The 15,648-nt window shown below is 45.8% G+C and overlaps 1 protein-coding gene across 1 annotated transcript; it reads right to left on the minus strand.

The window, feature by feature from the left end:
• Window positions 1–368: 368 nt before the first annotated feature.
• On the minus strand, window positions 369–4,347 carry LOC308529496 (gamma-tubulin complex component 5-like; the record flags this gene model as incomplete). Its single annotated transcript, XM_081105610.1, has 3 exons — window positions 3,721–4,347; window positions 609–662; window positions 369–495 (listed from the first exon to the last, which is right to left on the minus strand). Exons 1-3 carry the CDS (start codon window positions 3,939–3,941, stop codon window positions 369–371), a joined length of 402 nt encoding a protein of 133 aa, XP_080961736.1. The 5' UTR covers window positions 3,942–4,347.
• Window positions 4,348–15,648: the final 11,301 nt, after the last annotated feature.

Consider the following 15,648-nt stretch of genomic DNA (forward strand, 5'->3'; position numbering starts at 1 on the left):
TGGCTGCCTCCTGCACATCCCCTATGGGAGGGGGAGGGGGGATCAAGCCTGCAATCCAGTCATGTGCCCCTGGCTGGAATCAAACCTGGGACCCATTAGTCCTCAGGCTGATGCTCTATCCACTGAGCCAAACTGGCCAGGGCTCTTATCTCAATTTTCACAGCAGGTTGGGGCTGAGATGATAAACAAGCGCATGCTTGTTCTTTCACCTTGAGCCTGAAGCACACTGGGCTTCATGGCAATGCTTGCGTCAGTTCCCAGCGTGTTCTGCTCTAGCCAGTGAATGAGACTAAGTGAATGAAGGTCTATTTAACAGACAATAGCTGACAGCAATCAGACTGGAAATGGCAACAAACACAACGGAGATCTCACAATATCATGCCCACCTTTACTTCCTTTATGTTCGGAAGTGATGCATTCAGAAGTTCCTCAGTTAATCTCTTCCAACTGGCAGCTTTACCAAGATCAGAATGAATGATGAACTTTTCATAAATTCTAAAACATATTTTAAAAAATGTACTGATAGTTAGAAAGTTAAATAAAAAGATCTCCAAAAATACATATATTTTGAATATGTACATAGACTCATACATATAAAACTGACTTACCCTTCTATTGTCTTTTCTACTTTGTGACTGTTGACATCCAAGAAACGATGAAATCTAGAAGACAAAATGCAATTCTTACATCAATCCTGTCATCCAGCTAAGCAGACCGGTATCACTGCCCTCCATGTCTCCGAACACCCTGCACTCAGCTGCACTCAGCAGTGCACCTCTCTCGCTTTTTCATCTCCGCCATCCGAGCAAACAGCCACACATCTCCGAGAGTGCTCAAGTAGCCTTTCAGAATGCAGGCCATCCCAAGCCATCCCCACCCTGTCCTCTGGATCCTCTGTCTTCCCATAATGCCCTGTATTTAAGCCCAGCATAGCACAGCCTATACTGTTCCGAATTTTTTTATGCTATAATGAAGCCCAGGGAAGAGTCGGGATCCCCTCTCTTCATTCATAAAATGAAATACAAAGGAAACCAAGTATACTGAAATACAGTTGTGAAGTATTTTTAAAAGTTTGTGATAAGTAAGAAACATTCCTTTTTAAAGCATTAAGTAAGATCTAGCAGTGGGTCCATAACTACCATTAAAGTGAGACATAAATAATATTAGAAATATCTGCAACTATAATAGGATGTGAAATGTGATTTCTAATAGTGACACACTCATAGGTAAGCTAATATTGTTTGTTGCTTTCATTCATAATTGAAAGAAATGCTACTTTTTAGTTAAAGGTTAGTGTGAACTTTTTCTTGTCCAAATTTAGAACCTGAATTCTATCCTCAGGCCCTCATGTTAAGAACCCCTATCCTCATCATATATAATTAGCTTTCATTTCTTTCTTCCTTAAGGACAGGCACTACATTTCACCTCTCTCTGAAGTTCTAGGGCCTACAACATGGCCACAATTTTAAAAAAGCAAATGCAAATTGGTCATATTTCTGATGGATTAAAGCATCATAAAATGTCTAGAGGCCCAGTGCACAGATTCATGCACTTTGAAAGGAAATAAATTAGAAGGTGACCGGAGGGGTGAGAAGGGTTGGACACGCCCTGGAGCCAATCTCCCGTGGTCCCTTTCCAGCTGGCCACACCTGGGGCCATGGCTCAAAGAGCGTCTGCAGAGTGAGCAGGGTCCCTTCGGCAGGTGGGGTCCCTTAGCCTGGCCTGTGGGGATTGGGCCAAAACTGGCAGTCAGACATCCCCCGAGGGTCCTGGAGTGTAAGATGGCACTCTGCAAAGTTGCTGTCGCTCGGCAGCTCCTGCGTTGAGCATCTGCTCCCTGCTGGTCAGTGTGCATTATACCTGCCAGCTAGTTGGTCGGTCGCTTCGCCTTTTATATATATAGACAGTGTAGCTCACTGGCTCTTGTTTTCCACTTTTTTAGTATCAAAGCCAACAATCTGAACTTTGAAGTAAATTCCACTACTAAATAACATTAATTCTATCCCCTAAATGGCTGACTGGAACACTAATTCACCTATTATAATTTAGTTGCTTACTGTATAAAAGGAGGTAGTAACTTCTTAGTCCTTTCCCAACTCTAAAATGACGTCATCCATCTACTTACTGCCATTTAGAAAGATTAATAGAAAAATTATTTTAAATACACATTTTAGTTTCTGTCCTTGCAGTGTTATTTACAGTAGCAAAGATATAGAAGCAACCCAAGTGCCCATGGATAGATGATTAGAGAAAGATGTAGCACATATATACAATGGAATATTACTCGGCAGTAAAAAAGAATGAAATCTTGCCCTGTCCAGTTAGCTAGGTTAGTTAGAGTAAGGTAGTGAGTTCAATCTCTGATCACATATAAGAAGCAACCAGTAAATGCATAAACAAGTGGGTCAACAAATCAATACTTCTCTCTCTCTCTTAAAAAGAAATCAATAAAATAAAATAATGAAATCTTACCACTTGTAACAATAGCGATGGACCTAGAATGTATTATGCAAAGTGAAAAAGTCAGACAGAGAAAGACAAATACCATATGATTTCACTTATCTTCGGAATCTAAAGAGCAAAATGAACATATAAAATAGAAACAAACTCAGATAACACACTGATGTTTGCCAGAGGGGGATTGGGTGAAAAAGGTGAAAGGGATTAAGAAGCACAAATTGGCAGCTATGAAATAGTCACAGGGATGTAAAGTACAGCATAGGAATCCTATATAATAAAAGGTTAATACGCAAATCAACCGAATGACCGGTTGCTATTACGTGCACTGCCCAGCAGGGGGCAGATGCTCAATGCAGGAGCCAGGCTCATGGCTTCAGGCTTAGTGACAGTGGCGGGAGCCTCTCTGCCTCCCCGCATCCCCTGAGGCCCCCGGACTGCGAGAGGGCGGAGGTCCGCTGCGGACCCGGGAGTCGGCCTCTAGTCTAGTCAACACCATTGTAATAACTATGCATGGTGCCAGGTGGGCACTAAACTGACGGGAGATCACTTTGGAAATTACACAAATACCTAACCACTTCTAGTATGCTGTACACTTGAAACTAACAATATTGAATGTCACCTGTAATTGAAAAATAAAAATAAGTGGGGGGAGGAAGAAGAGGGAATAAATGGTGACGGAAGGAGACTTGACTTGAGGTGGTGTGTTACAGAATTGTACACCTGAAACCTACATTATTTTACTAACGAATGTCACCCCAATAAGCTCAATAAAAATAAAAAAAGAAAAGCAAAAAATAATTCATTCAATCTGTAAGAAAAACATTCTGTTAAGTTACATCTAAGAACTGAGTTTATTATTTTAGAAACTTGGCGGGCTTTGACCTCGCTGTCTATTCTCATTGTAAACTAAGTAGGAACTTCATGTACGATCATTAAGGTTGAAACTCAAGATCACTGATTTTGAAAAACTGTTCAGTATTCAAGATTTCTATTGAAATTAAACCGGTATAATATTAATACCGACTAACATTCTTTTAGTAGTAAAATTCCATTAGAGATAATAATCCCAGCAGGACTGTCTAATGTACATCTTCCGTAAAGGAGATAGGAGCGCTGGCGAGGAGTGTAAACGGGGCGCATCTGAACCGGTATGGGAAGCCCGGGAGGCGGCGCCGCTCCTGTGCGCGGGAACCCTTCCGGGTGCTGGGATGAGAGGCGGACAAAGCCGCCCGCCCTCCTTCCCCGGCCCGCGCCCCACACCTGAAGTGGGACCAGGAGAAGCGCAGGCAGAGCTGGAAGTTGGGGTCCACGTGGTCCCGGAGGCCCGCCACGTGGCGCACGAGCTCCCGCACGTCGCGCTCCAGCTGCGGGTTGAGCAGGCGCCAGGAAGGCTCTGGCCGCGCCAAGTTTCTCGGCTCCCAGGTGCCAAGTACCCTCGGGGGTGGCACGCGTTCTCGCGAGAGTTCTCTCCGCCACCGCATTCCTTGTTAGAGGCTGTTCTCGCGAGAGTCGTGCCCCATGGCGTGTGCTGTGGGAAAGGCTGAGGTTGCTCTCGGATAGGCGGGCGGGTCCTCGCTGGCGGCTGCAGGGTGTGTGTTCCAGTCTCCCCGCGTCCAGTTAGGAGCGTCCGCGGGGAGGTCGCCGCTTTTGTCCATCGGATGAAGCCAGTCCCTGGGTGACCGTGGTGGGTTTCACTGCTGCTGCTTTGAGAGCCGCTGGTTAGTTGTCATTCAGTGTCCTCCACCTGCCTCCGCAGGCGCCTTGGCGTGCAGCTATGGAATAGTCACCGGGATGTAAAGTACAGCATGGGGTCCTATATAATATTCCTACATAATAAAAGGCCAGTTTGCGAGGTGCCCTCTCCCAGCGTTTTCCCCTGGAGGGGACATTCCCTCCGCGGGATCGCGGCACCGCAGCCAGCGTGGCGGCGCCCAGCGCTGCGCCTCCTGGTGGCCAGAGAGGGTCTTATTCACCCTGAGCCAAAGCTGTCCTCTTTGCTGTTCGCAATTAAAACTGTACCTTTAAATTTTGTTAATGATTGCGCATAACCGTTCTGAAACCTATGACATTGACCTTTATTTTTTCTTTCAGGGAACTAGGTTTTCGTGTGGTTTATTACACTGCACTCCTGTAGTTATGTGACAAGATAAAAATCCCAAGACAATCTAAAAACCAAGCATGTAAAACTCAAAGGCTAACTGGCCAAATAAGGTTTAAGTTTATGTGGGCTGCAAAAAAACAAAAGCTTCATTTTTCATAGAAACATAGGTTTAATTCGAAAAGTATGCTGTACAAACGAAAAGAACAAGAGCAATGATACAATTAATGTTTTCTTCCTGACGCTTGGCATCTCTTCTCTGCTACTCTCTTTCCTACTTCGGGGAAATCTTGTTCGCAGTGATCACTTTCAAAACTGACCCCAGGTGAGCGTCAGTAATTCTGGATCTGACAGGAGACGTATTTCTTTTCATAATTGTAATAACTGCTCACACCGATAAGTAGTTCCAAACATGGAAATAATTTCATATGCGAATTTTAGAGTATTTTCACACCTGGCAGGTAAATATTTGTAAAATTCAGGCATACCAACTTCACTGAATTTTGCCTTCAAATCTGAATCACACTGGATTTCAATGATCTCCATTTGCATTTGATTAGGTACTGATTCTATATTGGAAAAATCGAAGAAAACTTGTCTTCCAAACATTTAAAATTTGCAAATCTTGTTTAAAATTCAGTTCTAGGACAAAACTTTTTTTCTGCGTATTTTTGATACGATGTGGTTTCACCTAAACTTAATTTGTTCAGGTTGCAGGTCAGAAAGTGTGTTAAATCTTCCTTTTTCAACTGCTTTCCCCAAAGAACTAGCTTACATCTGAATGCTTTGACGTGGTCACACATATTTGTAATAATCTGATCTTTTCCTTGCAGTTTTAAGTTTGATTTGTGTGTTTTATATCATCCATGAAGGATAAATCTTGCGACCATATAGTGTCAAAAAACAGGCTTGTGTCTTGATTTTTAGTTATTAAGGACTGATATGTTTCTTCTTTCAAGTCCCAGAATTGCGTAAGAACCTTGGAGCAGGATAGCCACCCTACCTCAGCATAGTAGGACAAGCCGAATATTCACTAATTCACTTAGGAAAGTGGAGAACTGTCCCTGATTTAAACTTCGAGATCTTATGAAATTGATAATTTTTTGATAGGTGTCATCACATTTTCCATGTTTATTATCTTCATCCATAATAAATCTTTTACGGTTACTTTATTTTTTATTTTTTTAAATTGTTTTATTGCTTAAAGTATTATGGAGAGTATTATATATGTCTCCTTTGTTTTTCCCGCCCTTGACAATCCCCTGGCCTCCCCTACCCCCCAGTGTCTTATGTCCATTGGTTATGCTTATATGCATGCATACAAGTCCTTCCGTTGATCTCTTACCCACCCCACCTGCCCCCCAACCCTCCCCAGCCTTCCCACTGTAGTTTGACAGTCTGTTCGAGACTGCTCTGCCTCTGTATCTATTTTTGTTCATAAGTTTATAATGGTCTTTATTATCCACAAATGAGTGAGATCATGTAGTATTTATCCTTCATTGACTGGCTTACTTCACATAATGCTCTTGGCAATAATCCTCTCCAGTTCCATCCATGCTATTGCAAATGGTAAGAATTCCTTCTTTTTTACAACAGCATAGTATTCCATCGTGTAGATGTACCACAGTTTTCTAATCCATTCATCTGCTGATGGGCACTTAGGCTGTTTCCAGATCTTAGCTATGGTGAATTGTGCTGCTATGAACATAGGGGTGCATATATCCTTTCTGGTTGGTGTTTCTAGTTTCTTGGGATATGTTCCTAGAAGTGGGATCACTGGGTCAAATGGGAGTTCCATTTTTAACTTTTTGAGGAAACTCCATACTGTCTTCCACAGTGGCTGCACCAGTCTTCATTCCCACCAGCAGTGCACGAGTGTTCCTTTTTCTCCACATCCTCTCCAGCATTTGTTGTTTGTTGATTTGTTGATGATAGCCAGTCTGACAGGTGTGAGATGGTACCTCATTGTTGTTTTGATTTGCATCTCTCGGATGATTAGTGACTTTGAGCATGTTTTCATATGTCTCTTGGCTTTCTGAATGTCCTCTTTTGAAAAGTGTCTATTTAGGTCCTTTGTCCATTTTTTGATTGGATTGTTTATCTTCCTTTTGTTAAGTTGTATGAGTTCCCTATAAATTTTGGAGATTAAACCCTTATCGGTGATAACATTGGCAAATATGTTCTCTCATGCAGTGGGCTTTCTTGTTGTTTTGTTGATGGTCTGTTTTGCTGTGCAGAAGCTTTTATTTTGATGTAGCCCCATTTGTTTATTTTTCTTTAGTTTCCAATGTCCTAGGAGATGTATCAGTGAAGAAATTGCTTCGGCATATTTCTGAGATTTTGTTGCCCTATAATACTTTTATGTTTTCCCGTCTTTATCCATTTTGAGTTTATTTTTGTGTATGGTGTAAGTTGGTGGTCTAGTTTCATTTTTTTGCATGTATCTGTCTATCTTCCAAACACTATTTATTGAAGAGACTGTCTTGACTCCTTTGTCAAATATTAATTGAGCATATTGGTTCAGGCTGATTTCTGGGCTGTCTATTCTATTCCATTGATCTATATGTCTGTTCTTGTGCCAATACGAGGCAGTTTTGAGAAAAGTGGCTTTGTAATACAGCTTGATATCTGGTATTGAGGTCCCACCTACTTTGTTCTTTCTCAGGATCGCTGCAGCTATTCAGGGTCTTTTTTTATTCCAGATGAATTTTTGGAGAGTTCATTCTAGGTCTGTGAAATATGCCATTGGTATTTTAATGGGAAGTGCATGGAATTTATAGATTGCTTTGGGTAGTATGGACATTTTAATGATGTTGATTCTACCAATCCATGAACACGGTATGTTCTTCCATCTGTTTATGTCTTCCTCTATCTCTTTTTTCAACGTCCTGTAGTTTTCTGAGTAGAGTTCTTTTACCTGTTTCATTAAGTTTATTCCTAGGTATCTTAATTTTTTTGGTGCGATGGTAAATGGAATTGCTTTTTTAGTCTCTCTTTCTATAAGTTCACTATTGGTGTATAGAAATGCCATAGATTTCTTGGGGTTAATTTTGTATCCTGCTAAATTGCCTATTCATTTATTAAATCTACTAGTTTTTTGATGGAGTCTTTGGGGTTTTTTATGTATAATATCATGTCATCTATGAATAAGGACAGTTTTACTACTTCTTTTCCAATTTGGATGCCTTTTATTTCTTCTTCTTGTCTAATCGCAATGGCTAATACTTCTAGTACCATGTTAAACAGGAGTGGTGAGAGTGGGCATCCCTGTCTTGTTTCTGTTCCTAGGACAAATGGTGTTAGTTTTTGTCCATTGAGTATGATGTTGGTTGTGGGTTTGTCATATATGGCTTTTATCATGTTGAGGTATGATCCTTCTATTCCCATCTTGCTGAGAGTTTTTATCAGAAATGGTTGTTGGATTTTGTCAGATGTTTTTTCTGCATCAATTGATATGATTATGTGTTTCTTTTTCTTTCAATTTGTTTATGTGATGTATCACATTTATTGATTTGTGGATATTGTACCATCCTTGCATCCCTGGGATAAATCCTACTTGGTCATGGTGTATGACCTTTCTGATGTACGGCTGGATCCGATTAGCTAACATTTTGTTGAGGATTTTGGCATCTATGTTCATGAGGGATATTGGCCTGTAAGTCTCTTTCATTGTGTTGTCTTTCCCTGGTTTTGGTATTAGGGTGATTCTGGCTTCATAGAATAAGCTTGGAAGTGTTCCTTCCTCTCGAATTTTTTGTAGTAGTCTGAGGAGGATAGGTTTTAGTTCTTCCTTGAATGTTTGGTAAAACTCCCCAGTGAAGCCGTCTGGCCCTGAGCTTTTGTTTGCGGGAAGCTTTTTGATGACTGCTTCAATTTCTTCCATAGTTATTGGACTATTGAGATTTTTAGATTCTTCCTGAGTGAGTTTTGAAAGGTTGTATTTTTCTAGGAATGTGTCCATTTCCTCCAGGTCGTCTAGTTTGTTGGAGTATAGTTGTTCATAGAATTTTTTAACAATCATTTGTATTTCTGTGGGTTCTGTTTTTATTTCACCTCTATCATTTCTCATTTTGTTTATTTGGGTCCTCTCTCTTTGCTTCTTGGTGAGCCTGGCTAGCGGTTTGTCAATATTGTTTATCTTTTCATAGAACCAGCTCTTGGTTTCATTGATTTTCTGTATTGTTTTTTTTTAATCTCTATGTTATTTATTTCTGCTCTAATCTTTATTATCTCCTTCCTCTGCTCACTCTGGGATTCTCTTGTTGCTCTCTTTCTAATTCTTTGAGATGTAGATTTAGATGATTTACTACCATTTTTTCTTGTTTTTTGTGGTAGACCTGTAGAGCTATAAACTTCCCTCTCAGGACTGCTTTCATTGTGTCGCATAGGTTTTGGATTGTTGTGTTTTCATTGTCATTAGTTTCCAGGATGTTTTTAATTTCTTCTTTGATCTTATTGGAACCCAGTCAATATTTAATAACATGCTATCCAGATTCCAAGTGTTTGAGTATTTTGTGTTGTTTTTATTGTAGTTTATTTCTAATATTATGATATCGTGGTCTGAGATAATGCTTGGTATGATTTCAATCTTCTTGAATTTGGGGAGACTTTGCTTGTGACCCAATATGTGGTCTATTTTTGAAAATGTCCCATGTGCACTTGAGATGAACGTATATTCTGTGGCTTTGGGGTGAAATGTTCTGAAGATGTTAGTTAAGTCCATCTGATCTAGTGAGTCATTTAGGATTGCTGTTTCTTTGCTGATTTTTTGTCTAGAGGATTTATCCAGTGATGTCAGTGGTGTATTAAAGTCCCCTACTATGACTGTATTGTTGTCGATCTCTCCCATTATATTGTCCAGGAGTTTTTTTTATGTATTTGGGTGCTCTTGCATTGGGTGCATATATGTTTATCAAGGTTATATCCTCTTGTTGTATTGATCCCTTTAGTATTAGGAAGTGGCCTTCCTTATCTCTTGTTATGGCCTTCAGTTTGAGGTCTATTTTGTCCGATATAAGTATTGCTATCCCAGCTTTTTTTTCATTTCCATTTGCCTGAAAGATTTTTTTCCATCCCTTCACTTTCAGTCTGTGTGAGTCCCTTATTCTGAGGTGGGTCTCTTGTAGACAGCAAATATATGGGTCATGTTTTTTTATCCATTCAGCCACTCAATGTCTTTTGATTGGAGCATTTAGTCCATTCACATTTAAAGTTATTATTGAAAGGTACTTGTTTGTAGCCATTTCTATTTTTGTGCCTGTGTTCTTTCTGAGCTTTTTATTATTTTTATACCAGTCCCTTTAGCGTTCCTTGCATTGCTAGCTTGGTGGTGATAAACTCCCTTAGCCTTTTTTTTTTCTGTGAAGCTTTTTATTTCCCCTTCAATTTTTGAATGATAGCCTTGCTGGATAGAGTATTCTTGGATTCAGTCCCTTGCTTTGCATCACTTTGTAAATTTCAGTCCATTCTTTTCTGGCCTGATGTGTTTCTGTTGAGAAATCATTTGATAATCTAATGGGAAATCCCTTGTATGTAACTTTCCCTCCTCTCTTGCAGCCTTTAAGATTCTCTCTTTGTTCTGAACATTTGCCATGGTAATTATGATGTGTCTTGGTGTCGGTCTTTTCTGGTTCATCTTGTTTGGGACTCTCTGTGCTTGTGTGACTTTTTTCTTCCCCACCTCAGGGAACTTTTCTGACATTATTTCTTCAAATAGGTTTTCTAACCCTTGTTCCTCTTCCTGTTGTTCTGGCACCCCTATTATTTGTATGTTTCTTCGTTTCATGTTGTCCCATAGCTCCCTTTGGCTCTCCTTCTGTCTTTTAATTTTTTTCTCCAATTGCAGTTCAGTTTGGGTGTGTTTTGTTTCCCTGTCTTCTAATTTGCTAATTCAGTCCTCCGCTTCTCCTAGTCTACTGTTGAAACTTTCCATGGTGATTTTTATTGCAGCTATATCACTCTTCGTTTGTTCTCGATTCTTACATAAGTTGTTGATTTTTTTCATCCATTTCTTCTTGATTCTTGCATAAGTTGTTGATTTTTTCCTCCATCTGTTTAATGCACTCTGGGACCCTTATTCTGCATTCTTTTTCTGACATGTTGCATGCCTCTGTTTCACTTAGCTACTTTTCTGGCACGTCCTCCTTTTCTTTCCTTTGGGGGTTTCTTTGTCTACCCATGTTTGATCTCACCTACAGATCTAGATGTTGATTCGTTCAGCGGTAGCTCCGTGGGTGGCTGTGGCTCCTCAGGCTGCGGTTGCTCCTCGGGCAGTTGTGGTAGCAGCTACTCCTCAGTTGGCAGCAGCTCCTCTGGTGGGTGCTGTTCGCAGCCATGGTGGCTCCTCTGGCTGGTGGGGGGAGGCTTCTCACACAGCTGCTGTTCCCCAGAGAGAGGGTGTGCTGATCACGAGGCTGATGTTCCTTGGATGGGGGCTGGCTTCACACTGCTGTTGTTCCTCTGATGTGGTGGGCTCTTTGTGGGGCTACTGCTCCTTGGACATGTGCAGGTTGATTGCAAGGCTGCTGCTCCTCGGATGGGGGTGGGCTGCTCGTGCGACTGCTGCTCTTTGGACCGGAGTGAGCTGTACACGTGGCTGCTCCTCCTCAGACAGGGATGGGCCATTCACCTGGCTGCTGCTTGTCGGACAGGTGCAGGCTGTATGTGGCTCTGCTCCTCGGACTGGTGTGTGCTGATCAGGGCTGCCGTTCCTCGGACAGGGGCAGTCTGCTTGTGTGGCTGCTGCTCCTCGGACCAGGGTGGGCTGCTGCTGCTCCTTGAATGGGGACAGGCTGCTCACAGAACTGCTGCTCCTCAGAAGGGGGTGGGCTGCTCACACAGATGCTGCTTTTCGGATTGGGCAGACTGTTCGTGCAGCTGCTGCTGCTTGGACAAGGGCAAGATGCTTGCGTAGGTGCTGTTCCTTGATCTGGTGCAGGGTGAGGGCTGTGCGCAGCTGCTGCTCCTCGGATGGGGGCGGGCTGTGCAGGGCTGCCGCTCCTCAGAAGTAGGCAGACTGCTCATGTGGCTGCTGCTCCTTGGACGGGTCTGGCTGCTCATGTGGTTGCTGCTCCTCGGATGTGGGAGTGGGCCGCTCTCACAGCTGCTGCTCCTTGGACAGGGGCAGGCCACATGAGCCTGCTGTTCTTAGGCCTGGGGCAGGCTGCTCATGGGGCTGATGCTCCTTGGACAGGAGCGTGCTGCTCACGTGTCTGCTGCTCATGTGGTTGCAGTACCCTGGACTAAAGCGTTGGGCTGGTCAGCGGGGAGCGTGCTTCAGAACTCACAGGTACCTGCACCCGGGGTGACTGGAGATTCGGTGACTGTGGGACCACAGCCGAGGTAGCAGGCCCCTGGCAGGGGTGGCTGTAGAATCCCAGGTGTTACCTGAGGGCACCCTGGGTGGAGGTGAGGCTGGGCCCTCAGTTACATCAGCTCTTCCCTTTGAAAAGGCGAGGCCTCTGAAGAGGAGCTGGCCTCACAGTACTGTTTTCAATGGTAGCTGCAGCTGCTTAGTTAGGCTGCCCAGTTAGCCCTGTCCCTGAAGGTCCTGCGGGGTTTAACTGTGTCTCAGTCACACACACACACACACACACACCACACAACCACACACTCCTCTTTTGCTCCCTTGCTGCCGCTTTCTTCCTGCCTCTGTAGCTGGGTCTAGGGCAGGGGTGGGCAAACTTTTTGACTCAAGGGCCACAATGGGTTCTTAAACTGGACTCAGAAGAAGGAGCTGTGGCTGTGTTTCCCAACGTTGCCATGTTAACACTGCTGCTTGTTAAGGAGCGGAGGGGAGAGCAAGAGAACCCTCCGCTCTTTCAGCTCCACGGGCCAGATAGAACAGCCGAACGGGCCGGATTCGGCCCGTGGGCCGTAGTTTGCCCTCGGCTGGTCTAGGGTGTAATTGACCCATTTGTTAATGAAGTTTCCTTTCCAGGTGTCTGGTTATGTGGCTTGCTCTCTAGCACTTTAGCCAGACTGGATAAAATTCACCTTAGCAAGACATGACCCAAAGGGAACAAAACATAAATGTACTCACGACACCAATAACCCCAATATAAGTAACCACCTGAGAAAAGAGAATTAGGGGAGAGAAAAGAGAGCACAAATGATATCTAAGTGAGAAAGAAAAAATATATAGGAGAGAAAAGAAAGAGGAAGAATATATCCTATCTAATAATAGGCAAACATGGTAATTGACCATACCTTTGCTACACCTCCCATGGGCTAATCAGCACGATATGCAAATTAACCACCAACAAAGATGGCGGCTAATTTGCATACTGCAGGCAGGGCGGGACAGTGTAGCCACCAGCGTAAGAGACGCCATCCAGGCCCCCGTGTGCGACCCCAGTACCCGCCTGCCTGCCGCCTGTGATCGAATCTGATCCTTGGTTGCAGGCCGGCCCCAGAAGCCCCAGAAGCCACCCAGAAGCCAGTGATCAGAGGGAGATTGGTGTCCCCTACCCAGGCCTGACACCTTTGGCGGTGGCGTCAGGCCTGGGCAAGGGGCCGATTCGGTGATTGGAGGGTGATGGGGGTCGACGCCTCTAGCCGAAGCGTCAGGCCTGGGGGAGGGGGAGATGGGGGTCCCCTGCCCAGGCCTGACACCTCTGGCGGAGGCGTCAGGCCTGGGCAAGGGGCCGAGCCAGTGATTGGAGGGTGATGGGGATCGATGCCTCTGGCCGAGGTGTCAGGCCTGGGCGGGGGGTGTAGCTGGTGATTGGGAGGAGATGGGGGTCCCCTGCCCAGGCCTAAAGCCTGGTCCAGAGTTGTCAGGCCTGGGCCAGGGGGACCAAGCCAGGATCGGTGTGAACTACAGAGGAAACACCTTTTCTGACCTGTCATTGGCTAAGCTCCCTGTATGCCACTGGTAATATTCTTAGTAACTTGGGTAATAAGAATCCAAAAAGGTGATCTAGGGTTTTTCACCACACTCCTGGCAAAAAAAATGAAGGTCCGCTGCTGGAGGGCTAAGAAATGTCATATCCTGCCCTAGCCGGTTTGGCTCAGTGGATAATGCCTTGGCCTGCCGATGGAAGGGTCTGGGTTCAATTCTGACCAAGGGCATGTACCTAGGTTGTAGGCTCCTCCCTGGCCGGGGCCCAGGGCAGGGCTCATGCAGGAGGCAACCAATCAAAGTGTTTTTCTCACTTTGATGTTTGTTTCTCTCTGTCTTTCCCTTTCTCTTCCACATTCTCTAAAAATCAATGGAAACATATCCTCAGGTGAGGATAAAAAAAAATAATAGAGAAATAATTATTATTTGAAAGACACATCTTGAAAATGCCTAAAGAAAGTTGTTATTTTTTCATGGTGACGGGACTGGAGTCCGTGTTGATGGGAAAACCTTGGTGGCTGCGGTGACTGGCAGTGGCTGCAGCAGCACGGTGGTGGGGCTGGTGCCTTCCCCTGATCAGCCCAGTCACCTCCCACAAAGGGAGGCCAGACTGCGGTTTAGGCCCTATCCCCAAGGGGAGCAGGGAGCGGGCCTAAGCCATCACTAGGACATCCCCTGAGGGCTCCCAGTATGTGAGAGGGGGCAGGCTGGACTGAGGGACACCCCCCCCCCCCAGTGCACGAATTTTGTTCACCAGGCCATCTATATATATATATATATATACTAGAGGCCTGGTGCACAAAAATTTGTGCACTCGGCGGGGAGGGGGTGTCCCTCAGCCCGGCCTGTGCCCTCTCGCAGTCTGGGACCCCTTGGGAGATAACGACCTGCTGGCTTAGGCCTGCTCCAGGGTGGCAGAGGGCAGGCCCAATCCCTAGGTGCAGACCCTGGTTGGGCTCAGAGCAGGGCCGATTTGGTAGTTGGGGCGCTGCCCCCTGTCATGCACAGAGCAGGGCAGATTGGGAGGTTGCGATGCCACCCTCAGTCACGCTCAGGGTAGGGCCGATTGGGGGGTTGGGGCACCGCCCCCTGTCACACTCAAGGCAGGGTCGATGGGGAGGTTGTGGTGCCACCTGCTGTCAAGCACAGAGCAGGGCCAAACCAGGGGTTGGGGCGCTGCCCCCTGTCACGCACAGAGCAGGGCCATCAGCGGGTTGGGGAGCTCCCCCCTGTCACTCACAGAGCAGGGCCCATCAGGGGGTTGGGAAGCTCCCCCCGTCATTCACAGAGTAGGGCAGATAGGGGAGTTGGCGCACCACCCCCTGTCACACACAGAGCAAGGCAGATCAGGGGAGTTGAGGCGCCACCCTCTATCACCCACAGAGCAGGGACGATCAGGGGATTGGGGCGCTGCCACTGTCACACTCAGGGCAGGGCCGATGGGGAGGTTATGGCTCTACCCCATCACACACAGAGCAGGGCCCTGGCGAGGGGGGGGGGGAGTTGGGGCGCCGCCCTCTATCACCCACAGAGCATGGCCGATCAGGGGGTTGGGGCGCCGCCACTCTCACACTCAGGGCAGGGCCGATGGGGAGATTATGGCTGTACCCCATCACACACAGAGTAGGGCCCGTGGGGTGAGGGGGATGGGGTGCCGCACCCTGTCACACACAGAGCTGCAGGGTGATCAGGGGTTTGGGGAGCTCCCCCCTATCAGGCACAGAGCAGGGCCGATCAGGGGGTTGAGGCGCCTTCACCTGTCATGAACAGAGCAGGGCTGATAGGGAGGTTGTGGCCTCGCACCCTGTCACACACAGAGCCACAGGGAGATCAGGGGGTTTGGGAGCTGTCCCCTGTCACGCTGATCCCGGTGCTGGGAGGCCTCTCAGCTCCACTGATCCCGGTGCTGGGAGGCATATTACCCTTTTACTATATAGAATAGAGGCCTGGTACATGGGTGGGGGCTGGCTGGTTTGTCCTAAAGGGTGTCCTGGATCAGGGTGGGGGTCCCCACTGGGGTTCCTGGCCAGCCTGGGTGAGGGGATGATGGCTGTTTGCAGCTGGTCACACCCCCTTCAGGGTGGGGGTCCCCACTGGGGTGCCTGGCCAGTCTGGGTGAGGGGCTGAGGGCTGTTTTCAGGCTGGGACTGAAGCTCCCAACTGCTCCTTTTTTTTCTTTTTTTTTTTTTTTTTATTCTGGGCCAGCTTTAGCTCTTAGGCCTCTGCTCCTGAAAGCAGGTATCAGGTT

Source organism: Myotis nattereri (genome assembly GCF_964212035.1).
Source record: "Myotis nattereri genome assembly, chromosome: 1".
In the NCBI taxonomy this organism is placed as follows: Eukaryota; Metazoa; Chordata; class Mammalia; order Chiroptera; family Vespertilionidae; genus Myotis; species Myotis nattereri.